This window comes from Sciurus carolinensis, chromosome 5 (assembly GCF_902686445.1).
Source record: "Sciurus carolinensis chromosome 5, mSciCar1.2, whole genome shotgun sequence".
Taxonomy (NCBI): domain Eukaryota; kingdom Metazoa; phylum Chordata; class Mammalia; order Rodentia; family Sciuridae; genus Sciurus; species Sciurus carolinensis.
Window position 1 is genome coordinate 2,129,773 of NC_062217.1, and position 26,856 is coordinate 2,156,628.

Genomic DNA, 26,856 nt, shown 5'->3' on the forward strand with positions numbered 1-26,856 from the left:
ATTCTCAAAACTCAAAAAAACAACCCAAGAAAACAATGGATGAAATATTCTAATAGACACTTCGTGACAAAGATAAACAAACTTTAGGCAACAGTATACTCAACCTTAGTCATTAGGGAACCACAGGTTAATTGACAATAGATGACGGGGATGTGGCACACACCTGGCTGACACTAAACAGATTTGTGGTGCCAGCTCTTGGTGAGTATATGGAGCGCCTGACTCCCAAGCACCGCTGATGAGCACGGCAAATGGGAAACAGGTTTTCATGTTCTTAAAAAGTTAAATATGCACCTACCACATGGCCCAGCTAACCCTCTCCTAGGAATTACCCAAAAGAAATGGAAGTGTATATCCACACACAACAATGACCACGGATGTTCACAACAGCTGTTTCTGATGACCAAACGTTGGAAACAACCACGTCAATCACCTGGTGATGAATGAACAAACTGTGGTGTGTCCACATACAGGAACACCACAGTCCAGAGGAGCCAACCATTGATAAACACGTCGGTGGGTGAATTTCCAAGTGCTGACACTGAGCCAAAGAGGTCAAACAGGAAAGGGCAGGTGGTGACACGGCGGTAGGATCCCCGCGCTGACTTCACTAGCACAGGTCAGCTGCTAGACCACTGTGTGCAGCCGTCCTTTTGGGAAATGCTTTTTCCAAAGCATCAGTAGGGAAAGAGGAAACCAGCAGGCAGCAGGCCTAGAGTCCTCCTGGGCCCACCCTATCCATATGCCCACTGCTCTGTGCCGCCTCACTCAGAGATGGGGGGATGGTAAACCACCTCCTCTGAAGCCAGGCCGCCTCTTCTGCATCTTCCACACGAAGGGTCGCAATCGTCCTCAGACTCCAAGGCCAACACATGGGTCCACTGCAGTTTCTAGCATGGTGGCAAAAGGCCCTGGGGAGTGGGCCACTCAGTCTGCCTCTGCAAGCCTTGTACAGAAGGGGGTGCACAATATGGAATCAGCAAGGGACCTGGCCCCATGGGCAGGCCGTGCTGGCATGCCCTGGGCAGCAGAAGCTGTTGCTGCCCCTCCCAGAAGTCCCCTTGACAGGTTGGGTGTGCCTGCCTCCCCGCCTGCCACCTTCCCAGAGGTCTGCCCTTGGGGAGTGGGAGCCACCTGGCCCAGAAGGGTCTCTGAAGTCACGTTTGCCTTGCCCCGGTGGCCCACACTGAGTGGCTCATTGGCACTGGGAATACAGACAGTTCCCTTCCTGGAAGTGGGCAGGCAGCAGGCCATCTGCAGCTCTGGCTCCCCCAGCTAGGCAGCCAGCACTGCAGAGGGCTCCTCGCTGACGCAGATCTCCCTCCGTGCTGCCCGCCGCATCCCAGGACCCTTCTCAGACGTCTCCTGAGCCCAAGATAGCAGGTGACCATGCCTACGTGATAAAATGCCCCTCAGACCTAGGAGTCACCGCTGGCTCCTCCCACCGTGTCTTCTGATTCCTTGGGAATAGCAGGGGGGCCCAAAGCAGACCTGTTTCTCAAGTGACACACACCAGAATAGCCACAAAGGAAAGTGGAAGACAACAGTTAGCTCTAGGAGTCCATCCATTTTCATAGTCGAATGTTCTCCGACTGTGAAACCTTGTGCTTCCCTGCTCCGCGAGGTATCCCTGGGTTTGTCCCTGTGGCACCTCATGGAGCTCCATACCTTCCCCAGGATCGCGCTCATCCCAGGAGGCTGTGAAAAAGCAAGACCAGCAAGATGCCCACGAGGAGGAAGGAGTGACAGAGAGCACTCCTTGGTCCCCTCCTGCAGGAAGCCAACAGCCTGCAGACCAGGACGGATCCTGACGGGAGTTCAGCCAGGAAGGAGGGACTGCATGGGGCTCTGTGCCCGGATCTTCGCACAGGAGGGGTGGCACTGCTGGTTTCACGTCTTATTGAAGCCACAGTGTGCAGGTTTAAGAGCCACCCTGGTGTCCCAGTTCAAAAACTGCCCAAGGAGGCTCTGCCTCGCCCCCGCCGGGTGTCAGGCTGCAGCTGACGGCTGGCCCTGCTGAGTCCTCCCCTGGGCCCCAGCACGGTGCAGCGCTGGACATGGGGACTATGAGCCTGGGAGGCAGCCACCCTGGAGGCTCAGTGTCCTTGGAAAAGGGGCTCCACACCGCTGACCTTATCCACACCACCGGTCGCTGCATCAGTGACAAGCAGGGGACTCCAGAGTGAGCCTGTCTGTTCTCCACCCTCCCGAGATAAAAACGCAGCAGTGCCTAAGGCCACACAAAATGAGAAACAGCTTCCAAAAATACCTTTATTCTTCCCTCCTGGGAGGTCGCTCCACACACACCCCAGAGGTGGTCACCCGCCGCGCCTCCCGGGTGCCACACTCTGCCAATTTCCTTCCCTCTGTGCAGGTCACTCTTCAACTGCTTCAGCTTCTTCAGCTTCTGAGAGTGTCATTGTTCCTGGGTGGAAGAAAGACACAGTTGTGTGCCTCAGAGGTCTGGCCCCTGGAGGCTCCCAGGGGTGCTTGGCAAGTCTTCTGGCAAATGCCCGCTAGCAGCGGGCTGTGCGGCCCACTGGGCAGAGCCTCTTCCTGGGGAGTGGAAGGGTTTTCGCCCTGGGCAAGGTGAGCTTGTGTCCTGCAGAGCAGCCACAGGCACCGGCAGGGCCGGGTGGGGCACAGGAGGCCTCGGGAAAGTGCAGGCGCTCCTCCCCGCCCGCCTCTCCAGGCCAGCAGGTCCGTGGTAGAAGACCCTGCGCACCTCACTCAACAGGAGGCCGTGGTTGGGATGTCCCTTTCTCTAAACTGCCCGGCGGCCAGGCTGGGAAGAGCAACATGCAGGCCGCACAGGCCTCCTGGAGACCTGGGCAGGAGGTGGGCCACAGGCTCTTGAGCTGCCATCTGCACCAAGGGCCACGAAGTGGCTCTGCAGTGCCCCAGGTACCCTGGGCGCCGGCAGGCGAGCCAGGTCCTCCCCAGTGCCACGCTGCCACAGCCACCAGCAGCGCTACCCGCCCAGGAGCCAGGGTGCACAGGAGGACAGAGCCAGCAGGGCCCCACGCTGCCGCAGAGGCCCCTGTGCCTCGGCCGCTTCCGTGGCTGACTCAGTTTCCCAGTGAAAACAGTAACTGTGGTGGCTGCCGAAGCCTCGGGCGGCCCGGCGGGGCCCCATGCCCGCCTACCTTCTTCGTTCTCCCCGCTCTTCTTGGAGGTCTCGCTGCCGGCCCTCGAGGACGTCTCTCCGCCTTGGGCCTCATCGTCGCCGCCGCCGCCACCGCCACCTTCGGTGCCCGTGCCCTCTGCGCCGCCCTCCTTCACTCTCCGAATCTCTTGAACAACCCTGGTGGGGAGAGTTCATCAGAGGCGGAGGAGAGAGGGGAGCCGCCCGGCCTCACACGGGCGCAGGGAGCGAGCCTGGCACCGCGACGGACGTGTGCTCCAAGCAGGAGATGCGAGCGTGGCCCCCAGAACCTCAAAGACCACCCGGAAGGGAGGAGGCAGACGTCGGGCTGCGCGCCACCAGCACGTGTAGCGCCAGGCGCCAGGCGGCTCCACTCAGGAGGGAGAGGCTCTGTGCCGCTGCCGGACAAGGCGACTCAGCCCTGTCAGCGCCGGTGTGAGGGTCACAGGGAAGGCTGCGGCAGCAGGCGCACGGCCCAGAGTGCTGCACGCCAGCTCTGCCCTGCCCACAAAGCCCAGCAGCCCTGACTTCCTCCAGAGAAGAACACTCACGTCCCACTGACAGGAGGCACGCCGTGGGGCACACACGTGGTCCAGAGGGGTTCAGCACATGGCACCAGGCCCTGGGGACAACGCGGAGCCAAACTGCCCCACTGATCCCCAGCACAAGTCACAGGACCTCCCTGGTGGGGCAGGGTGACGGTTCCAGCAGGGGGCAATCCTGGCTGCAGAGGCTGGGAGGGCACGCAAGGGGGTGGGCACCTAGAATTCTAGGTGCCCTCTAGATGCTGGATGCCACCTGCATCAACGGAGCTCTAGAGGACACCAAGGGACCGGGTGGGTGCGGGAGCCAGCCTGAGAGGCACCCAGGCATCTGCCCATCCCCGTGAAACAAATAGGACCCACCTGTAAATAACAGCCATGATGAAGGCGACAGCGATGACCACGATCAAGACGGAGAACACCTGCACATACACTATAAACAAGCACGGGTGAGCCCGGGGCCCTGGCTAGTTAACATCCAGTCCAGGACAGAGCATCCAGACCCAGCTGTTAACAGCCAGTCCGGGGAGTATGTTCAGACCCGAGTTAGTTAAAAACCAGTCCGTGATATAGTATCTGGACCCCGGGAGTTGGAAGTGCACTCTGGCAGAGCATGCCAACACAAGTTAAAGAGAAAAGAGGAAAGGTGGCCCACCCTGCCCAGGGTGGACACAGCCCAGGACCGTGTGTTCCCATCAGCCATCTGCTCAAGGGCTCAGGCATGAGGCAGATGGAAGGGTTTTACCCGCTGGGCTCCTACAGGATTGCCACTGCAGTCAGGTCCCACAGTCAGGTAAGACTTCCCCACAGTTCCCACCTGACACCTTCTCTTCCTCAGGGTGAAGTGAGGATTCTTGAAAGATTAATGCAGATGAAGTTCTTAGCAGGGTGGGTGGCAGGCAGTATTGCATAGTAATTTTTATTGTTATTATTCTCATTATTATTATTCTCATTACTATTCATTCTCTAATTGCTTTTTTACTTTCTCAAGGGAAAGAAACTGACTCACTCACAAATGCTTAACTCAAGTGATGGATTTGCTCCCACCCCCTCACCAGCTTCTCTGAGCTGTTCTGAGTGTCCCTGACAGGAGTAAATGAGGCCAGCAGATGTGACTCCTTGGAAGGTGCATTATTCTCTGAGGCTGCCCTAACAGTACCACAAACAGGTCTTAAAACAGCAGGAGTGCATTGTGTACAGCCCTGAGGCTTCCAGTCTACCGAGCCATAGATGCAGCACGGCCCCTGCTCTCAAGGGCCTAGGTGTGCCTGTCCTTGCGTCTTCAGGGTTCTGAGGTTGCTGTCGTCTCTAACATCCCTTAGTGTGTAGCTGCACCACACCTATCTCTCTCTTCCTAGGGCACCAGTCATTTTGGATTAGGGGCTCACCCCGCTCCAGGGTGACCTCATCTCAACTAGTCACATCTACAAAGATCCTCTTTCCAAATTAGGTCATTCACAGATTCCAGAAATTTGGCTCTCAATGTAGGTTTTGTGTGGACACAGTCCACAGAGGTGAGCCACAGTTGCAGACAAAGCTGCCTCACTGGCAGGTGAGCAAAATTCCAGCAGCTCTAAAACCCCTCATCAGCTTCCCAGAAATGGATGAGGCCCCCAGGGATCCTCTATGTGGGGACTGAAGTCAGAAATGGAAAGGGGGTTGAAGCCAACCAGCTGGGGTGGCAACGCAGAGCCTTGAGTCTTCTCACGTGGGTGTGACCTCTGTGAGCAGTGGGTAAGTATACAGCAGGGGCTCAATGGCTGAGGGGCCGTCGGGGAGGGCGGGGAGGACAAGACCTGGGGCTGTGTGGTTGCCAGCTACCCAGGGCCAGCACTTGGTAGCAGACGGTCAGGAAGTGCTTGCTGCCAATGCAGCCCCTCAGGGGATATACTCCTACAAATAACGGCCTATCTCGGGAATTCACGTGTGATCTCCAGCTACTCATCAGCTTCCGGCTTCCAGAACTCTCACCTCCCAGTCTTCACATCCCAGAGAAATGCTCTCACATGACCAGGGCTGACCTCTGACCCAAGGAGACATTGTAGAGTTCAGCTTTGGAGGCTCGTCAAGTAGGCCCTGCAGCATCCACCTGCCTCCTTATAGCTCTCCAGGGAAAGGTAGTGGCGGGGTTAGGAGGACATTCAAGCAACCCAGGAGAAGAGGGTCCCTCTGACACCTAGACCACTGGCATTAGAGCCAGTCTTCCTGGAAACAGCCCTCCAGTCCATTAAGCTGCAAGGCACATGGCCCCAGGGACATCCAGAGGCAATCTTGCCATGAACCACAGGAGTGGTTTCCCAGACACCATGTGCTGCGGCTGAACTTTCAGAAGTAACAGCAGTTGAATAAAGGATCATTCTCTTGAAGGACTACTTTGGGAACTTTCCCCAAATACAGTTAAAGAAGAGTTTTGAAATCATCTCAGCAAGTCCAACACTTGCAGTCGAGGACCTGACAGTCAAACACTTAGGAGAAACATCACATTAAGTAACAAGCCCCACATCAAGACCGAAGAATGAAGGAAGTCTTTCTCTTTGAATTCCAAGTTCTTTCTGAGAGATCTAATGCTAATTCCCCAAGTTCTTATTTTTAATAATACAGATTATGCCGTAGCACAATGTGCACTTCAAACCAGCCAATTTAAGAAGTTGGTGAAAGGTTTTCACAACATGGAATTACGTGCACAAAGAACTCATAATACCCTGTCACTGAATACTACAACTTACCCAGCACAAAGGTTTACTTGCCATCTTGAGTAGAAAGATGTCAAAGAAATGAAAAATAATTTGAGGGCACAGTGAGAACCCAAATGCAGGGCTGGCTGCCCAGACTCTTCCCACAGATGGCTCAACCCTCAGCTTGAAAGACGTCAGGAGCTGAGAAGAAACCTAGCCCACACAAACCTTGATTGAAAGGGGAAGGACGGAAAGAGCCTCGAACTGGTTCCTGCAAGAGTGATGCACTCACCTTGCAAAGAGGAAGCCGTCTTCAGCACAAGCCCTGAGAGCCGAGGCTCCTTCCTGATTCCATGAGGACGCCAGCAACTAAGGTGCAGCAGAAGACAGCTACTGAGCGCCCGCACAAGGTGATTTTTCTGATTTAAGTGATGTGGGACAGACATACAACATTCATAAAATGACCAGCATCTGCCTGAAACACTGGTAAAAAACAGGATGGAACAGATTAAAGAGCAGCAGCAGCTCAGGTTGTTTCCCTGCTGGTGGGAATCTGCCTCGAGGGGCCATTTCACCACGTCATAGGATCTGCACTTCCTCAGGATATAAGGGGATGAGATCACTTGTTGTCCAAGGTATGAGCAGCTCTGGCTCAGCCTGGGAACTGAACATATGCCTCATCTTTATACAGAGAAGGGTTGGGGTTGAAAGGATGGACCCTGACACCTCTAGAATGTTCTTGTTTTCTGCTTTGAGAGCTCCGAGTGATGAACCTCAGGAAACCTAAGCTGCATAAGTATCTAGGACTCGTATCCTCCAGAAGCACAGCTTCAGAGTGGAAGGGAGCTGCTGAACTCTACCCGTCTGCTGCTTCTCACCTGTTGAGATGTGAGCACAAGTTCACCAAAGCCCAAATAACCGAAGATGACAAGTGCAAAGTGCAGCGGATTATGGCCAGATCCCCGCTGAAGCCATAAACTTAGCCTCGGGAGAGCCTGCCACGTGCCCCAGAGAACACACACTGGGATGCAGCACATGGCCAGACCATGCTGAGAGGCCAGGACTTGGAAAGGTGTCCCCACTGGCTGGAGCTGGAGAACTCCATGCTAGTGAAATCAGCCAGGCTCAGAAAGTCAAAGGAGGAATGTTTTCTCTCATATATGAAAGTTAGAGCAAAATGAGGCGGCAATGGGGAAGGGGGTCAGATATAAAGATATAAAGGGAGGTCTGCAGGCTGGAGTGAAAGAAAAGGAGGAGAGGAGCAATAACTCAAACCCACATGAAATAACAGAGTCCATAAAGAGCTCACAGACACAGAAAAATAATATGACAAAATCCAACAGCTTTCATGATCCAAGCACTCAGCAAACTAGGAAGAGAAGCAATGTTTCTAACCATGATGAATGGCAAGCCGAGTTATCAACAAGAGTGAATGCGGGACCCTGCCTCTGTGGTTGAGGACAAGCCAAGCTAGACAGAGGAGTGGTCGGTTCTTACCTCCTGCTCACCATTGTACTGGAGGGTCCAGAGAGAAAAACCAGACTGGAAAGGAAGAAGTTCAATTAGCTCTTTTTGCAGATGACATTGACCTGGTATAGAAAATCCTGAGGAATCATCTAAAGAAACAGGCAGAAATAATCAGCAAATTCAACAAGTTTCCAGACACAAGATCGATATACAAAAATCAATTGTATTTCTATATACTGGCAATGGAAAATCCAAATGTGAAATTAAAACAATTCTGTTTATTATAATGTCAAGAAGGACAAAATACTTAGAAGTAAATTCAACAAAAGAAGTTCAAGATTGGTACTGAAAGCAACCAGAAAACCACTCCGGACAAGGGAACTCATACCAGAGATATTAAAAAGCAGACAAACAGAATGTCTGCCCTTAAGGGCAAAAGAAAGAGAACAAGATCAAATGGCAGGGAAACTACCCTTAAGTAGTGGAAGCCCATGGGCTAATTGCACCAATGACTGACGAGGAAATTAACAATCTAGATTGTAAAATGGTATGTTGGTGGGGGCAGAATTAGGGGAGAAATGTCTACAGCCTTGTTCTCTTCATTCCCCCATTTTTGTTTCTATAAGAAGATACGGGCAAAGATCCATCTTCAGTGACTGTTTCCTGCTGAACATGAGCATAGAACTGATTCAGGGGAGGGAGATGTCATTGCAGTAGGTGGGGATTGGGGACTGAATAGTTCCCCAGGGAGTGCACTTGTAGCCAGGCTCTGATTCATCCTTTATAAGGTCCTGACAGTCATGTAATGCAAACTGGACAGATCTATTGGGGAAAAACCCAATCAAATGGCAGGAGAGGCAAGAATGTAGCTGGCAGTCCAGTCCTCATGGCTGGGTGTAGTTGTCTGGTGCCTCTGTTTTCTGGTCCTCAGCCTCTGGAATGGGAAGAAGGGTGGAGGGCTTGATGCCCTTCAACCTGAGATGGAGAGGTCCCACTGGGGTGGCCAAGTATTGTTTGGAAGAAGCTTGAGGTTTAGAAGCTGGAGAGGAATTTGTGGATTGAGAGTAGAGCTTAACTTGAAAAATGTGTAGCCTTGCAACTTGACAGCCATTGGCGTAGCCAGGATCACCATATGGGGTCCCCAACTTAGGAGAGGAATGAATATATGAGAAGGAAGAGGGGAGGGAAAGGGCAATAGCCCTGGGGGAAGGATGAGACAACTGTACATCAGCTCAAAAGGGGAGATAGTGGCATGTTTCTTTGGAAGCGAGCAAAGATACAAAAGAGCAAGAGGCAGGAGTTTAACCCAATCAAGGTGAAGTTCTAAAGAAAGTTTGGTTAAGACATTTTTAAGAGCTTGGTTTATTTGTTCTACTTTACCCACTTGGGTACTTGGGTGAAAGGGAATTTGGAAATGCCAAGAGACTCCAAGAGCATTGGCAGTTGTTGAGAAACTTGGGACATTAATTCAGGTCCATTATCTGACTGGAAGGAGGTTAGGCACTCCGAAGCGAGAAATGATTTCATGACAGATGAAGGTACAGACAGTTGGTGCCCTTTTGTTGGAAGTAGGGATGGCTTCAACCCATCCTGAGAAGGTACCTACCATAACCAAAAGTTTTTTAGATTTTCTTACTGTGGGAATATGAGTGAAATCAAGTTGCCAGTCTACCTCTGGAATGGTACCACAAGCCTGGTGAGATAGAAAAATGGGGGGTCTGACGGCTGTAGGATTGGTTCATAGGTAAACTTCACATGTTGAGAAGAGTTCCTTCAGAAATAAGAAGTCAGAGGAGGGTAGTTGCAAATGAGTCTAAGCAAATTGTAAGAGCAAAGAAAGGTTGGGGTGGAATAGATGGTGGTGGTAAGGGATCATGGAAAGTCATGATGGGGCTGGCATGGATGATAGGGCCACTCTTCTAGCCTCCTCATCTGCCTTGTTGTTGTCTGAAGGAATGAATGAGCTTGGCAATGTACAAGGCCTATGGTTGCTGGGAGGCAAAGAGCCCCAAGGAAGTTTAGGATGTAGCTAGAGTTGGTGATGGAGTTCCCTTTTGTGGTATGAAGATCCTTTTCTTTCCAAATAGCAGCATGGGGAAGGATAATGTAAAAAACATATTTAGAATCAGTGTAGATTGTGAGGGATTCTCCCTTTGCCAGGGTGAATGAGTCAGTGAGGGTGATTAGTTGTTGGCTGGTGTTGTTAGGTAGTGGTCCTGACTCTACAACCTTTTCCAAGGAGATAATGGCATATCCAGCCCATCAGATCCCTTCATGGAGAAAAGAGCTCCCATCAGTGAACCATATGAAAGTAGGGCTGTGTAAGGCCCCCTCCTGAACATGGGAGGGGCAAGGGAGTAACTTCCAGAATCTCAAGGCAGCTGTGGTTGCTGAAGCATGTAGGTTGGAAGGTGGGGGTAAGAGGGTGGCTGATTTAAAGGAGGGCATGTCTTAAAGGAAACGAAAGAGTCCTCAATAAGAGCACTTGGCAAATCTAATACCCGACAGGGAAGTAGAGTTTGCAGACCCTTAGAAGTAAGAAGCTTGAACAGATGATGAGGTGAGAGCACTTCAGTGGGAGCCCCAAAGGGAAGTTTTTTTGATTCCTTGGTTAAGACAAATACTGCAGCCAATACCCTAAGACATGGTGCCCAGCCTCTTATGGTGGGGTCTAGCCGTTTTGATAGGTATGCCACTGCACCAAAGATGGGGCCAAACATATGTCCTAAGACCCCCAGAGTGAACCCACTTTTCTCACAGACAAACGGGTAGAATGATCTGGTGATATCAGAGAGGTGTAGGGCTGGGGCTCGAAGAAGGGCTTTCCTTAGGGTCTGGAAGGGGCTTCTACCAGGTTGAAAAGAGGTTCAGTGGGCCCTTTGAAGCCTCATACAAGGGGGCCGCCAGGATGGAAAAATTGGGGATCCAGGATCATAAATATCCTGCTAACACCAGAAAGGAAAAAAATTATTCCTTGGATGGAGTGGGCATGTTCTGCAACAATGCTTTTCTCTCTACAGTGATGGCCTTAAATCTAGGTGAAAGGCTAACCCCTAAGTAAATAATCTGATGTTGGGAAAGCTGTATCTTTGCCGGAGAGACCCTATAACCTCTGTCAGCCAGAAAATTTAGAAGCTTAGTAGTGTGTCCTTGGGAGTCCTTGAGAGAGGGACTGCATAGAAGATCATCAACATACTGTAAGAGAGAGGAGGAAACAAAAGAGAGGCTAGATTATGAGAGTGTTTGACCAAAAAGCTAAGGGTTGTCCTAAAATCCTGTGGGAGAACTGTCCAGGTCAGCTAAGAAGAAACTTGAGTGAGAGGGTCAGTTCAGGTGAAGGCAAAGAGATCCTGCAAGTCAGGATGAAGAGGGACAGGGAAAAAGGCATCCTTCCAATCCAACACAGAGAAGTATGTGGTGGAGGAGGGGATGGAGGAAAGCAAGGTGTAGGGATGGGGCACAATAGGGAAGGTGGGGACAAATGCCGAGTTGATGATGTGGAGGTCTTGCACCAGTGGTAAGATCCATTAGGCTTTTTAACAGCCAGGATGGGGGTGTTATAAGGTGAGTTGGTGGGGCGCAGGAAGCCTTTCTGCCTTAAATCCTGGATGACTGGTTGAAGCCCTAAGAGGCTCCTTTGGGGAAGGGGATATTGGGCCTGGGCTGGGTAAGATGTTGGGTCCTTCAAGCAAGTGAGTACAGGTGAACATCTGGCTACAGAGAGTGTGTGGGTGTCCCAGACCTTGGGGTCAACAAGGGTGGGAGAAAGGGGTATATATGAAGACTCAGGCTGAGTTGTATGTTCCTGCAGGGTCATGAGGAGAAGAATAGCAGAGGAGTCTTGGTGGAGGCACTTGGCAGGTGAGGAGAGAGGCACCTAATTTGGCTAGTATGTCCCTTCCCAAGAGGGAAATGGGACACACAGGAATTATCAAAAAAGAATGAGTGAAGCAAATTTGTCCAATATGGCAACTTATTGGAGGGCTTTGTAGGGAGTGGTATGATTTTCCCTCTACCCTGACAATAGAGGATCTGGCAGGGGAAGTGGGTCTCCAAAACTCCTGCGGCACTGAAAAGGTGGCTGCAGTATCTATAAGGAAAGGGAGCTGCCTGCCTGCCATCGTAAGGGTCACCCAGGGCTCCTGAGTGGTGATGGTTATTGGGTGTAGAAGTCCTGGGTCCCTTCAATCATCCATTGCCAATCCCAGTAAGTCACTGGGGGAAGGGGACAAGAGTGACCTGGCACTTTTCTGAGCACCAGGGCAATCCACTGCCCAATATCCCGGTTGATGGCACTTTGGACAAGGACATGGGGGCTGCCAGAGTTTGGGGCAGGCTCATGCCCAGTGGCCCTCTTTTCCACACTTGAAGCCTGGGCCCGGAGGTCTTCTGGGAGCTAGGGTGTCCCAGATAGTGGCCAGCTGGGCAGGTCTAGCTGACTGAAAAGCTTTGGCTAGCCTTAGGTATTTTAGTTTTTGGTTTTTTTCCTTCCCTTCTGTTATACACCCTGAATGCCACCATTGGCATTAGATAGATAATTTGGGAGTATTACCATCTTAACAATATTGGTTCTTCTAACCCATGATAAAGGATGTCCTTCCATTTATTTAGGCCTTCAATTTCTTTAAATAATATTTATAGTTTTCATTGTACCTGACAAGGCCATAACCATTTCTCCCCTGATTCTGCCCCCTCTCCACAAACTATTTTTCAATCTAGAGTGTTAACTTCCTCGTTAGTCTGGGCCCCATCAATGTGATGAAGGGCAGATGGTCGCCCAAGTTTGTGGATTCACTAAAAGCTACTGGGGTGTGTTCTTGAGAAGGGTGAATTTTACGGTACCACAGACTCATCTCAATAAAAACTTCATAAAAGGGAGGTCCAGTCGCTTCTGGCCATAGGCAGAGGGATGCCAGGAGGGCTGGGCTCACCCCTCCTGGAATGAGGAGGGGTCCAAGTCTTCTGAGGAGACGCTGGCAATAGAAGACCCTCTCACAACTGAGGGTGTCCCTGTGGCCTCTTTTCTCCTTTTCCTGAGGAGCCAGATCGCACCTCGTTCACCTGAGTGCCAGCTCTTCCTGGTGAAGCAGGTGGACGCCTCCCGGAGAGCCTCACCCGGAGGAGGTGGCGTGGGCAGCCCAGCAGGCGCCCATGCCACCGACTTCCTGGGCCATGGGGAGCCCAGGGGGAGGAGACGCAGGGCCTTGCCTCTGGGTGCAGGAGGAGGGAGGAGAGCCCAGGTCTGGCATCCTCCATTCTCCCAGCCTTCCCTGATGGCCAGGGCGAGGGTGGGGGAGGCGGCCAGGACAGGGAGGGTCCCGAAGGGTCTCCTGGAGCAGGCAAGCAGCGCTGCAGGCGGGCTGGCCTTCCTGGCCTGCAGCCCATGTCCCTCCTCTCTGAGGGGCTGGAGGGCAGGCTGTGTCCCCAGGAGCTCTGAGAGCCGCTTCCCCCACCGATTCTGAAGCAGGGTGGGAAACGGACAGCTTTATGTGGATTTGTGAGGGTTTGGGAACACTAATTGAGAAAATCTCCGAAGCTCCGAAGGCCAGAACTTGGACATGAGAGTATGTCCTGGGCTCCCGGACGTAGCCCAGACACACCCCCGCCGGGGAGCACCTGGCTCACACGGATCCCCACACCTGTGCTCCCCCCACGCCTGGTGCACCTGAGGTGGCTCTCTAGGCACGTACCTCCTTCAGGAGCCTCGTGGCAGGTGGAGGGCAGGCTTCCCTGCAGCTCCCTTGCCAGGCTAGGCAAGGCACCCCTGCCACACTAAAGGCCCTTGGCATCCCAGGCCGGACCTCAGGACTGGGTCTGTTTCCCGTTTGATGCTGAAGTCACTCTGGAGAGTCGCAGTCGGGCCAGGTCCCTCAACTGTCCTCACAGTCAATGACTGGATGCCAACCCTGCCTAGTCAGACTCTCCCCTGACCGTGGCCAGCAGCTGCCTGCCCCACCCCCAGCTGTCTTTGTGGGGCTGTCCTCAGAGCCAACCTCTGCAAACCCTGGATGGCTGGACTCCAGGGAGGCCATGAGCAGCTCCCTCCCGCAGCAGGCCCTCTGGCCTGGGAGTGGGATTTCCGCCGCTCCAGGTCAGCGCCCCCTTGAAGCCCACTGTCCTCTCTTATGCGCTGAACAGAGTGCCATGACCTGAGAGTGTTACAAGGGGGACCCAGCAGTCGGAAGTCCGGGAGGAACGAGGTCGCCGCCCACACTCACTCGGAACTGCCTTCTCATAGCAGACGCCCTTGTAGAAGCAGCACCCGAGGTCCTTGCAGCGGTCCCTGGAGACGTTGTAGTCACAGATGTCATACAGAGGAATGTCGCACACTGCAGAGGCAGACAGCACGGAGGACTCAGGTCACAGGCGAGGGGAGAGCTGCTGGGGCTGGGGGACGCTTCTCTTGCTCTTTAAATTACGCTTCATACAAATCCCGCTTTGAAACTGGGACCTGGAATGAATCGAACTTCTGAACAAAATAACACCAGTCGATCCCAGCACAAGGCAGGGACCTCGGTGGCTGGGAAGCCGCGCATCTCGGCGCAGCGTGGTGGGGCCCAGGCTCGGCAGGCCTCGGGAGCCCAGGGCCAACGCACCGGCCACCGGGGGTCCAGCTGCCACATGGAATGAACCCCCCTCAGCACAGAGGGAGTTGAAACCACCAACATGGGCCGAGGATCACTTCAGAGTTTAAAAGTCGAATCCAAAGGACAGAAATTTAAAATCCTGTTCGGAACACCCCAAAGGAAAGACAATGAACATGCAGCGCAGCGTAGATGGAAGCAGCGACCCTCCAGCTCCTGGCAGGCCATCATCTTCAGCTGCGAGCAGCATGAACCCTTAGCTGACAGAAGGCAGCTGAGGGACCCGGCTGGCAGGGGCAAGGGGCCTCCGCAAGCCCGAGGCTGGAGGGATGAAGAGAGGCCCTGCTGGGAGCCCTGCTCCCGCGAGGCCAGGCGTGTGTCCCCAGACAGGCTCTCACCCAGCCATAGGGCCGTCTCCCTGAAGACTGCCAGGAGGGGACAGGGTAGCCGACCCACCTTGCCGACCTCGGATAAGCGTGCTTTCCCTCAGGATGACAGTCCTTCAGCCAAAGGGTTCCCAGCAGCCTGCCACTCCTAACGCCCTCTCCTCCCTTTCCCAAGACACCCCACTCCAGGGCTGCAAATACTGTTGCCACAGCGTTGACCTTGGCAGAAACCACTCCTCTGGGGAGGAGGCCGCATCCCCACAGCAGCTGGCCCTGGAGACACTGGCCAGCCAGTGGGGCTACACGCAGCCTCCCTGCAGGCTGCATGGCTGGCACCACCCTGGACTCAGAGTGGCCTGGACGGAGCTGCGGCACTGGGGACTTGTCCTCCGGTCCTGTTCCTGGCAAAGCCAGACTCCCAGAAGACCAGGAACAGAGGGGCAGTTGTACTGTGGACGCTGCACGCTGTGCTCATTTCCTCCAGGAAGGTGTGTTTGGCGAGGTGACTGCACTGACCCTACTTCCAGGATGTCCAGGCACCAGGAACCTGCCCCAGGGAGCAACGACACCTCTGTAATGGAGCCCGTTTCAGGCCAGGCAGTGCCAGGAGCTTCCAAACACCGTGTTCATACGTGGCTCTCACCAGGACTTCCCTCCAGATGGTGCCTGTGGCAATAATGGCAGATTTGCCAACACCAGCTCCTCTGCAGACACATGACACCGAGACCCCATGGGCCACATTGCATGCACTGGCTTCCTGCTTGAGTTCTACTCTCTCCACACCACAAAGTGCCTCCCCTGCCCCACTCAGTGCATGGGAGAAGGCCCTCACCCTCAGCAGGCACCTCCTCCGCCAAGCCCAGAGAACCAGGGTGGCCAATGCTCACTCCAGGCTCTTGGTTCCAGCAGACAACATGGGCAGGAAAGGTTCGTGGGGGAGCACAATGTTCACGTGGGGCTGATTCCTTCTCCTCCCCAGCACAGGGTGCAAAACACCCACACGATCTCTCATTTTGGCCTCTCCAGCAGCATCCCAGGCCTCTCGCTCCCTCGTTTTCCTTTTCTGGAACTACTGGGTTTCCTGGCACCTTCCATGTGTGACACATTTCCTTAAGTTCCCTGGACCCCGCAGTCTATGGAACATTTCCATTCAGCTCTCCCCCTCTACCCTGCTCCAAGGTCCAGGAAGACATTGGGTTGGATAAGTTGAGAGTCCTGGGCACAAGGCCACTGCAGGGATGGGACCAGCCTTGGGTTGGTTTGTTGGAGACACTTAGTCCCCACGGCCGCCATGTCACATCCCTGCCTGGAAGCTTTGCCTGGCAGCTTGCTAAGGGGGCCTTGGAGGTCACACACAGCTCTGACAGTGGTGGCATCGGGGCTACCACATCCACCTCAGGCCAGTGCAGCCCCAGATGGTGGGCTCCACCTGAGCTCCCACCTCACCAGAGCCAAGGAGCCAGGGAAGGCAGACCACCTGGGCTGTGGAGAAGAAGGAGGGTGAGCCTCAAGATGGCTGCAGGGCTTCCACCTGCTCTGGAGAAACAGAGGCCCAGAGGCTTGTGCACACCACCAAGAGAAGCCTGCAAGCTCCCCAGGAGGCACTCAAGGACAGGTGGGTGGTGTTGTCCCAGGTCCCCTGAGAGCTGTCACACACCTATGGGAACAAAATGGCAAATCTCTGCTGCTTCTCCCAACACCATGGAGACCCCTCACAGGAGAGGAAAGGGTAGGGGGTCACAGGTACTAGAGGTGGCATGGAATGGTCTGCTTTCCTGTCCCCTTGGGGATGTATCACTGTGACTGAGCATGCTGTCCAGGAGGATGTGGAGTCCCACACATGCCCCTTTTCGCCACCTCCCTGTCCTTTCCTCTAAGTTGCTCTCTCTACTTGGAGAGAAGGGGAGGCCAGGGACTTTCCATGATGTGGCACCTCAAATGCCCCATGCCAGGTGGGGGGTGTTCCCCTCTGACTCTCGCCCAGATGTCTCCCCTCTGGAATTAAGAGTGGTTTGACAAGGAATTGAGCCAAAGGAGACAGACACAGACCTCCTCCCTGCAGAGGAGCAAGAGACGGCCATTCCCTCAGCTCCACACAAATGCCAGACTTCCTGCACTCCCCCCTCCGTCTGGGACTGCCCACCAGAGGCTGGCCGTGGGAGACACCCCAGCGGAGCATGTCCCCGGCAACTCCTGTGTCCTGCCCACAGTTCCATGCCAGCATTGCCACAGACGCAAGGCTGGTCGCAGCAGGGACATGGCACAGGACACGGGCAGGGTGGGGGTTCCCCCAGCAAGCACAGCCCCTTGCTTTGAGGAGGAGAAAAGTGCCATAAGGAAACATCTCTGAGAGTCAGATCTTTCCCGCCCCATCCACGGTGAAACCAGGCCAGTTCCGGCAGAGCATGGAGGGCCACACTGCCAAGGGCTCAGGGCAAAGCCTGTGCCCCAAAACACTACTGGGCACCCTGTGCCTGCCTGTGGTACCATCATCATGGAATTCAGTCAGAAGTGTTGAAAATGATGTAAAAAATCTCCAAAACTAGACCCACTTTCCTGACACTGAGTTCTAAACTTCCCACATTAGTTTTCCTGGAACAAGGACACCAGTTCTCTAGAGCTCAGGAAATCAGAGAAACCAGGAGCAGGGGGACACCTGGGCATCCCGCCAGGAAGGTTGAGGCCAAGACCCATGCTGTGCACAGGGGCCTACGCCAGCCAGCCAGGCCAAGCCTGGAGTCCATCCCAACCTAGAAGTCAGGATGTGCAAAGTGCAGGGCCGAAGTCCACGGGACCCCGGGACACAGAATTCAGACAAGGGCCTCCTAACAGCACTTCCACCCAGAGGAGGCGAGCGAGCAGGCAGCCGAGCGTCTCCAGACCTGCACTTTGCTCAGGAGCCTCCAAGGAGGGCAGAGAACATGTGCAGAGCGTGTCTACAGAGCACTCTGAGAGACGATTTCCGTTGCTTTTCACAGCAATGTTATGAAGGAATTGACACACATTCAGACAGACAGACAGGTAGCAGGCAGATGTAATAAACCACAGGAAGGCTGAATGGGGAGAGGGGAGTCCATGCCCCTCGGCCTTGCCTCTGGCCAGGGCTGGATGCCCCAGGTGAATGGAGGCTGAGGTCGCCTCCACACCTGGCCCTGTCCCGGAAGGCTCTTTCTCCCTCATTTGGACATTCACACACAGTGCCTGCTGCGCCCCCTGGAGCAGGACAGGGCCTGTCACCAGCAAGCTGAGAGTCTGGGGAGTGAGGTGGGCAGCCACAGGGTTCATGGTGCCCCGGCACAGCTGTCAAGGGGCTCCAGGCTTCAGCGCTGGGCCAGGGGCCAGTCTCATGCTAGGCAGGCCGTGCAGGAAGGCGAAGGTCTGAAGGTACGCAGGCCACAGAGGTGAGGAAGGCACGGGAGCCTGCCGGGATGTCTGCGCCCAGCCGGGCGGCCCTTCAGCAGCCACAGAGCTGAGGGAGAAGGGCAGCCTGAGGCTGCTGCTTGAGGGACAGGGCCACTGCAGGCTGGCTGGGCTCTGCCCTGCCCTGGGGACACCGTGGCAGCCTCTGTACATTCCAGCTGCCTGCCAAGGCTCCCGGATGCACACACCTGAGCTAGCCTGACACGGGCCGGCAGTGCTGCCAAAGCTTAGTCGCCGCACAGTTCAACAAGCCTAGAACCAACACAGAAGCCCCAACAGCAGCAACCAGGAAATAAACAGGTCATCTCCCAGGAGCACCTGGAAGCAGGGCTTGCTGCAGGTCAGTGTCAAAAGTGAAAATGGCCTCCTGCCCCAGGAAGCAGCCCAGACAGCTCAGACTGCTTCCCTGAGCACCTGAGGTGGCCACCACCTGGCCTCACACTCCTGAAAGGGTGAGGGAGCCACCCCCAGCAGCCCAGGCTCCCCTTAGAGCTACATGGACACTGGCCTCCATCCCATCTGCAGACAGCAAGGCCGGGTCTCCTGCCTGTGCCCACACCAGTCCCTGGTTGTCATAGTCCTGAGTGGAGACCAAGAAGAGCTGCCCACAGGGTCTTGGGAACCAGTTCTCCACTTGCCCTGGCTACCGGCTGTTCCACTAAAACACCGGAGGGCTACTCTGTCGGCCATTTACAGTGTTGGCTTCTGGCCTTCCCTGCTGCTCTCTGTGGCCCTCCCAGGCACAGGGCCACACTTTGCCTGTCTTGTGTGTCCTGGATCAGAAATCATAAACAGCCCCTTGGGCATCTGTCCAAGGAAATGCCTGCCTCCCTGGAGTGAAGGAGCCTCCAGCTGCCTGGCCTTGAAGGCCTTCCAGGGTTGCAGGGGCCTGAGTAAGAGGTTGCTTCCTGCCTGGCTGGCCTGGGACACGCTCCCTCACCTGCCTTCTAAGCAAGTCAAACACAAGAAAGCCAGATTTCTTTTCTTCTCCTTCCACTTCCTTTTATTTATTTTAATGGTAATGTGTGAATACAAGCCCAGTTGAGGAAGAAGTTCAATAACACCCAAATCTGAGCAATGGAAGGTGGCATGTCCTCTCCTTGCCACTTCTAGAAGGTTCCCCAGTCTGATTTTAAATGCAATCATACCACATACACACACAGTGTGCTTCTAGCACCCAGGGGCCAGTGTCTGACTCCAGCCCGGGTCCCTGCTGGGGAGGAAGGCAAGCGTCATCGCTGAGGACAGCTTCCTTGAAGAAGTCACTCCCGAAATCACCATCAAGCAGTTACGCATGTTTGGCACCTGCCAGGAGAAACTGCCTTCCAGCCTGCGACTTCCTGGGGAGCCTTCTGCATTCTCTCTCTCAACGCCGCATGCGAAGGCTCAGGTACCTCTGATTTTGTAATGAAAACTTAAGAAACAGATCCTTCACAGTGTTTTCCCAGGTCATTCTAAAACCTTAAGTGTCCTCACCTCCCTTGCCCAGCTAAGCCTGGCAGCTGGGACTGTCCATACCTCAGGGTAAAAACTGGCCCCCGAATGGTCTCTTCTATGTTACCTGCAAATTTCTTCAGGAGGTGTGGTGGGGATTTCTTGACTTCTGGCGCATATCTCATTGTCACTGCTGACAAGGGACGCAGGGGTCAAGCGTGCCTAGAAGACAGGTGGGCCCCAGTGTCCACACATGTAAGACAAGATGGTCAGCTCAGTGGGCACTGTGGCCTCTGCTGGAGTCGTGCGTGCGGTGCCAGGGAATGAATGGGTCAAGCCTCGAGGGCTCCAGCTGCCCCTCGGCGGGACGGCACTGGGACCCACCTGTCTATCATGTCCTGGGGCCGAGTCCTCCAGGCCGCCCTGTCTCTCTGAGTTATACTCCAAATGGGGAACAACTTTTCGATAAAAGAAGGAATCAACCACCTCCTTCCGTCTGCTGCTCACACCAGTGGAGTGTGAACCAGAGGCAGGCCCGTCCCTGCCTGCTCTGCCTTCACATAGAACCATGAGGTCACGTGATGTCACATAGGACTTTATTCAGACGAGATCCGATGGGTTCGGGGTGGTATGGCCACAGATGGGACTTCATCACTGAGGGCTGGGATGTCCACCCGGAGCTGCTGTGCGGGGCAGTGCAGACCCGTGCTGATCAGCAGCCTGGGCAAGGCTCTCAGTGTGAGGCACTACTGCACCCTGGGCCCCGAGTCCCACTGCCCCTGCGGGGCCCCATCCCATGGCCCACCCAGCCTGGTGTGGAACCAGGTATTTGGATTGGCCATGTCCTTCCTTCAGGCTGTGGTCTCCTCGGAGCAGCCACTTTCCCTAGACACTGCTGGAATGCAGACGTGAACACAAAAGTTCCTTTCCCTTCAAGAAAGAAGCCAGGACAAGCCGTGTCAGGTCGACCGCACTGTGAGAGACAGCAAGCAGGGAGCACCGGGAGCAAGCAGTGGAGCGCCGCTGGGTGCAGGTAAGCAGGAGCCCTGATGAGCCAGCCTCCAAGGCTGCAGGGCCAAGCCCCGCGGCAGAGGCAGGGGTGCCCATTCCCCTGCCTTCCCCCTTGGGAGCCCACCGAGGCCCTGCGCCTGGCTGCGCTTACAGCTGCGTGGAATGGCAGCGCAGCCCCAACCTCCCAGCGGGTCCTCGCACACTGCTGTCATGGAGCGGAGCTCCCCTGAATAATTCATTTCCCTCACATTGAGCAGCCGCCGGCTTTTAATTTTGTGATGTTACCACATTCAGAAGAGTTGCCACTTACATACCCACTCTCCATTATTAAATGTCAACCACTTTTGTTTACAAATAAAGCCACATTAATTAAATATCGCATCTGAGTTAGTGAGAAAGTAAAACAGCATCCATTTCAGCAGTGCAGAGCCTGGGTGGTGGGCATCCAGCAGGGTGCCGTGGGAAAGGCAACCCTGCGGAGTTCCAGATCTCCTGCCCCACAGCTCCACGGGGACCATGTCCAGCAGCACGTTCACTGGGCTCCTTCCTGTGGAATTCCAGAAATGCCTGGAGACACTGGAGCAATCTGGCACTCACCGACCTGGAGAGGATCAGGAAGCCATCGCAGTCCCGGCTCCTTCAGAGGATGCATCTGGCAACGGCCAGCCTGAGCCCCTGGAGCCAACGGCCAGGACCATTCCTAAGGTAGCTGCCAGGACAAATGCAGCCCTGGGGCTGAGCCACCACGTGGACCGGGGGCATGCTCTGTGCCTTCAGCCCACTGCATCACCCCGATTTCCTTAGCCGCTCGATGAGTTTTTATTGAGGACGGACCTTCTCTTCTGTGTGACGGAGCCATGAGTGCCAGGACGCCCTTCCTGGTGGAGAGGGGATGGAACTGGATGGAGACGTCACGGTTGTGTCCCCAAGAGGGTCTCTTCCAGCCCTAATTCCCAGTACCTCAGAACATGAACTTATTTGGAAACAGGGTCACTACAGGTGTAAATTCAATGTCATACTAGAGTAGGGTGGGCCTGAATCCAACAGCCAGTGTCTTTCTGAAAGAGGGACGTTTCGACCTAGCCACATACAGGGACCTGAAGACAGCAGCAAACACAGCGTCCTCCCTCACACATCTGCTGGCGGCTGCGGAAGGAACCCTCCCTGCACACGCCCAGCCCCTGGACTCTGAATTCGGGAACTGAAGCAACCGATGGCCATGGAGCCACCCAATCTATGGTGCTGCCTGGAAAGCGTGAGTCTGAGGCCCCTGAGGGCGCAGGGAGCCCTGGCTGCCCAGCCCCCTGCTGGGGAGAGCTTCCCTCCTGGCAGAACACAAAGGCCCTGCCAGGGAGGGCAGAGCTCAGCGTGGGCTGCAGGAGCAGCTGGGTCAGCTGGGAGGTACCTGAGAAGACGGTAGGCCACCGACCATGCACCTGTCAGCCCAGCCCACCTCCCGCCCTGCCAGGCGGGCCAGGCCTAGGTGGGGAGGGGAGGCCTGGGCTCCCGCCCCCTGGAGCCATGGCAGGGAGGGAAGCCACAGAACTGTCCTTCCCTTGTCTGCGGGGCACCCTTGAGGTGGCAGGCCCCTGCAGACTGCAGTCTGTGGCAGCCCCGCAGCAGATAGCCAGGGAAAGCTTTCTGCTTTGCTCATCTTCATGAGCTTCTTGCACTCTAGACGTTTCATTTTTATGCGGACTGCAGAAATTATTTTCAAGATCTAGAAAAGGGGAAGGAAAAAGCAGAGGGTTTTATTGGCATGTCATGGAATCCATCAAACAACCAGGAGAGGTAAACCCTTCCCCACATTGGGTCTTAATCCACTGATCCATCCACTGGCACGGGAAAGCTCTGGGTTTGATCCCTAGCACCACCTAAAACATCCACTCGTGGGACGTCCCGTTTCTTTGAGTGACGTTTAGGCTTTTCTACATTAAGGGCCTACATGCTTTTCACTCTATTCATTCCTATTTGAGATATCTTGTTATTGAAAGATATTTTGTTTTCCATTTGTTTCTAATTTATAGAAAGTCAATTTCCACGTAGATCTGGTAATGGAACACCACTAATTCTGTTCAGTCATAGATGCTTCTTTGCATTTTCCACACACCATGGCACACCTGAAAACTACTTTCGTTTCCTCTTCAACCGGCATGCCCCTTCTTCCTCCTCACCAGGGCAGTGCCCAGGCAGGGTGAGGGACCTTCCTCGCTCCTCCTCAGCCACACGGGCATCCTGCCTTTACCATGATGGCTTTGCACGTCCTCCGATGAGGCAGAGCCCTTTATTCCCAGTTTGCTGTCACTTCCACCCCCACAAATGGACACAATTTTACCAAATGTGCTTTCTGAATCTAACCACATGATCACAGCCTTTTGTTCTCATAGTCGTAGATGGACCAAGGGTCTTTTTTATTTATATGTGGTGCTAGGGAGCAAACCCAGAGCTCACCTGTGCCAGGCAAGCGCTTTGCCACTGAGCTGCAGCCCCAGCATTATCACAGCCTTTTTTATTCTTAAGTCAAATCTGGGTCCTTGCAATCAATCCACTTTGGTTATCTTTTTCATATGCTGGAAGAGTCAATGTGACGTTTCATTTAGCATATTTGCATCTATTATTCATGTGATTAGCCCCAAATTGTCCCTGTTCTGTTGTGGTCATGTTGGTATCATAACATGAATCCCATGAATTTGCAGTGTTGACTCATCTCCATGCTCTGGAGTTCAGGTTTGCTCCAGGCCATGGCCAGGCAGGATCGATCTCCTTCAAGTGTGTCTGCTGTCTTCTGCTTGGCTCCTCACGGGAGTTTTCAGACGGGTTTCCAGGACTGCCCATTCCATCTTGCGCCGCGTTTTCGGCGTCTGAAGCACGTGTGGTGGACGCTGGCTTCTCTTTCTGACCAGGACTAGGTGTGGCCTACCTTCCTCGCCTGTCTTGCCAGCAATTTGTCACATTTCATTTGCGTGAAGCCACCTTACCCAGTCCGGTGCATGCTGACCACTCACCTACCCTCTACTTCCACAGAGGTCTTCCTGCAGGGCCTCCTAGGAATGGGGCTGAAGGGACCCCACATTCATCTGCCTCCTGTGACCGGCCCAGGCCTGGAGGTGCCCGGAGCTGCAGGTGACAAGTGCCACCTGGATGGGAATGGTGTCACCACACAGCTGCCCCAGTGCCACCTGCTCACTCCAGTTGGCCACTGGGCTCCTCCTGGGTTCTTCCTCTGGGGAGTAAGTCTGTCATGAACTGGCCTCCAGGTGGGCATCTATGGATGGCCACCTTGTGTAACGTCCAGGGGAGGACGCTGGCAGGCATGTAACCTGCCGGTTTCTTCTGATCTGCCCAGTGACTTCTGTTTTGTGTATGTACTGACGGGGGAGGAAGGGGGGTGTCCACAGACTGAGTAGTGCTGGGATCCAAGGCCTGCGTCTGCACCGAGTGCTTCCTCAGCTCAGTGATGTTCCAGCGTCAGTACTTAAGCCTTTAATCTCAAGTTCATCCTGAATCCAATCACGTCTTGATGCTAATTCAATGCTAAATTCAAGATGTCAATGTCCAGTTATTCACTGCTAACATACAGAACCCAGCTGGTCCTGTGCGTTGGCGTGGTCAGCTTCCTAAGGCTGCCCTAACACATCGCCTCCAACTCCAGTGTTCAAAGCACCACTCCCTGCGTCCCAGAGCGGACCACCTCCTCACCCCTCCAGCTGGCACAGACCACCTAAGTTCCCTGTCTCGGGGTTCCTTCCTCATGTCAACCGACCTGTCCCCATCACCACATCCCCACCCGTGACTCTGACCCAACCTTGATGCTTTTGTAGCCCGGGGCCACTGGCCTCATGTCAAGGTCCTCGCTCATCACATTGGCAAGACCCCTCTGACCTGCAAATTGACTTACGGTTCTGAGGATAGGGATGGACATCTTCAAGGTCACTGTTCTGCCTACTGACCAGGTCAGCTCAGTGTGCGGGGTACAGATCTGACACCCACACTAAGGCTGGGCAGTGGCGGAGCAGCTTTGGCAAGGGCTGACCTCTCGGGAGCAGAGCCCCACCAGCATTCCTTCAGGGACAGGGGCTATGGCTGCAGGGCGGTGGAGGAGAGGAAACGGGCAAGGAGCCGGAGCTGCCGGAGTGCGACCTGTGTGGGGAAGAGAAGAGGCTGGGGCAGGGAAGCTGGAATGCAAGTGCCCCTGTGCAGGCGCCTTCAGAAGCCAGGAGTGCCGTCCTCCAGGTTCACAGGGAGGACGCCCAGATCCGGCACCTGAGGCCACGAGGCTGCGGATGCTGGCCTTGGCTCCCGACCCCTGCACCAGGGCCCTCAGACTCGTGGCCATGTGTGACTGTGCTGCTGTCTTCATGGGCCCTCCTGGGACAGCCCAGGGCCACGATGGAGAGATGCAGGATGTGGCAGCGCAGCCCTCACTCTCTTCTCTGCATTTCACATGAGCTTGACACCTTATAATAAAGTTAAAAAGGAGAGCACAAGAGTGACAGCAAGGGAAGGGCGTGGCTGCGGCGCCTACTCCGGAGAGAAGTGAGGGTTGCGGTACTGCAGGTGCAGGCGGCCTGGGCACCAGGACGGGCGCGGCTCCTTTCCTGGGCACCCATCTTCTTAGTGACCATGGAAGCACACTGGGAATGGGGATGAAAAGAGGGTCATGTTGAAGAATTTAAAAGTCACTGTGGAGACCTGGGGACAGGACTGATCCAGAGTCACAGGTCCCGTCCTCTCCTGCACTCAGAAAGCACAGGCCCCACTGAGGCGAGCTGGGGACGGAGGACACACTTCCGAAGGCTCCTGTGACGAGGCTGCTCTGGAGAAGCTGCACAACTGCCAGGGGCATCGTCTCCGGACACCGTCTCCCCATGGTCACCTCACACGCCTTCTCCCAGGGTATCACCAAATACCCTCTCGGAACAAGGCAAGTGCCACCCAAATTACACAGACCCAGAACATGCTGGTCAGGGCTCCACTCGGTTGCACGCTGTGCCAAGATGTTCCCAGCACACATACAGTGGCACCTGCCACTGCCAAGGATCTACGCAGAGGTGACTGAAAAAAGCTGCAGCGTGGCCAGCCAGCGCGTCTCATCGAGCACAAGGGTCTGGGCTGTACCTGCTCCCACAGAAGGGACCCCAAAAAGGCCAACAAAGGCGGGCTCTGTTGAAGGAAAAGTCGCACGTGTGGATGTCACCTACTGGCCTTCGCTCAGCTGAGGACACCGCGCTGGCCTGGCCCGTGCACTGTGCGAGGTTGAAGGCAGGTGTGTGCTTTCTGTTCCTGTGTGTGGCTTAGGTTTTCCTCATAAGCAGGTATTAATTTTTATGATTAAAAAAATACAAAAACGTACAAACTCCTCAATATGAATGATTCGGATTGAAGACGTCTAATGTACCCACTCACCACAATGAGAACCAACAGAAGGGGTTCTCTGAATGCCTACTCATTTTACCCTGAAATAACTCAAACCCCTGAAGTTCTAGCCCCTGGCGCACTTGTGGTCTTGCAGTCATGTGGGTGGCTGCACATCCAAGGTGGCTGCTTCAGAAATGGGCAGCCGAGATGACAAGCTACAGTGGCTGCCCACTGAGCCAGGCCCCACACCACTGGATACAAGTGCCCTTCCAGACTGACACCCTCAGCACTGTCCCGTCCAGACAAGCATGGCCTGGCCTGCAGCTTCGACCACAGTGCTGCAGGCGCTGGAGCTGACACAGGGGCCTCAGTCTGGCCAGCCTGGGCTCCCGCCACTTGGAGTGGCCTCGCAGCCCGTGTCAGTGAGAGTAAGTCACACCATCTCCATCCTGCAGGCTTGCCTTCCAGGATGACCAGGGAGCGAGGTGCCACAGCACAGTGGTCACGTAAAGCACCAGGCAGGGGAAGGTGCGGCAATGGCCAGAGACTGTCACACCTCTTGTCATCCGGAAACTGTGACCCAGAATAACCCCTCCTCCTCCTGAGTACTCAAGTACGCTGTTACAGTAAGGGCGGGCTGACCCGAGTCACCAAAGGACCCACCCCGCCACCGTTGTGCCATGGCATCCTGTGCTTTTCTCCCGCTCTTCACTGGAGGGAGCACACCTGTCCCAGGGAGCGCCAGGCAACCTCAAGGACACGGCAGGTCGAGCCGTAACAGACAAGCACGTAGCAAATTCCTTTGTCTTATGGCGATTCCTAGGGAACCCCAGA

The 26,856-nt window shown here is 54.7% G+C and overlaps 1 protein-coding gene across 1 annotated transcript; it reads right to left on the reverse strand.

Annotated features, from left to right (window-relative positions):
• Nucleotides 1-2,375: 2,375 nt before the first annotated feature.
• Nucleotides 2,376-19,838, reverse strand: Tex29 (testis expressed 29). Its single transcript, XM_047552861.1, has 5 exons — nucleotides 19,781-19,838; nucleotides 14,048-14,158; nucleotides 4,051-4,120; nucleotides 3,147-3,304; nucleotides 2,376-2,425 (listed from the first exon to the last, which is right to left on the reverse strand). The coding sequence occupies exons 1-5, from the start codon at nucleotides 19,836-19,838 to the stop codon at nucleotides 2,376-2,378; spliced, it is 447 nt and encodes a 148-aa protein (XP_047408817.1).
• Between the last annotated feature and the right edge of the window lie 7,018 nt (nucleotides 19,839-26,856).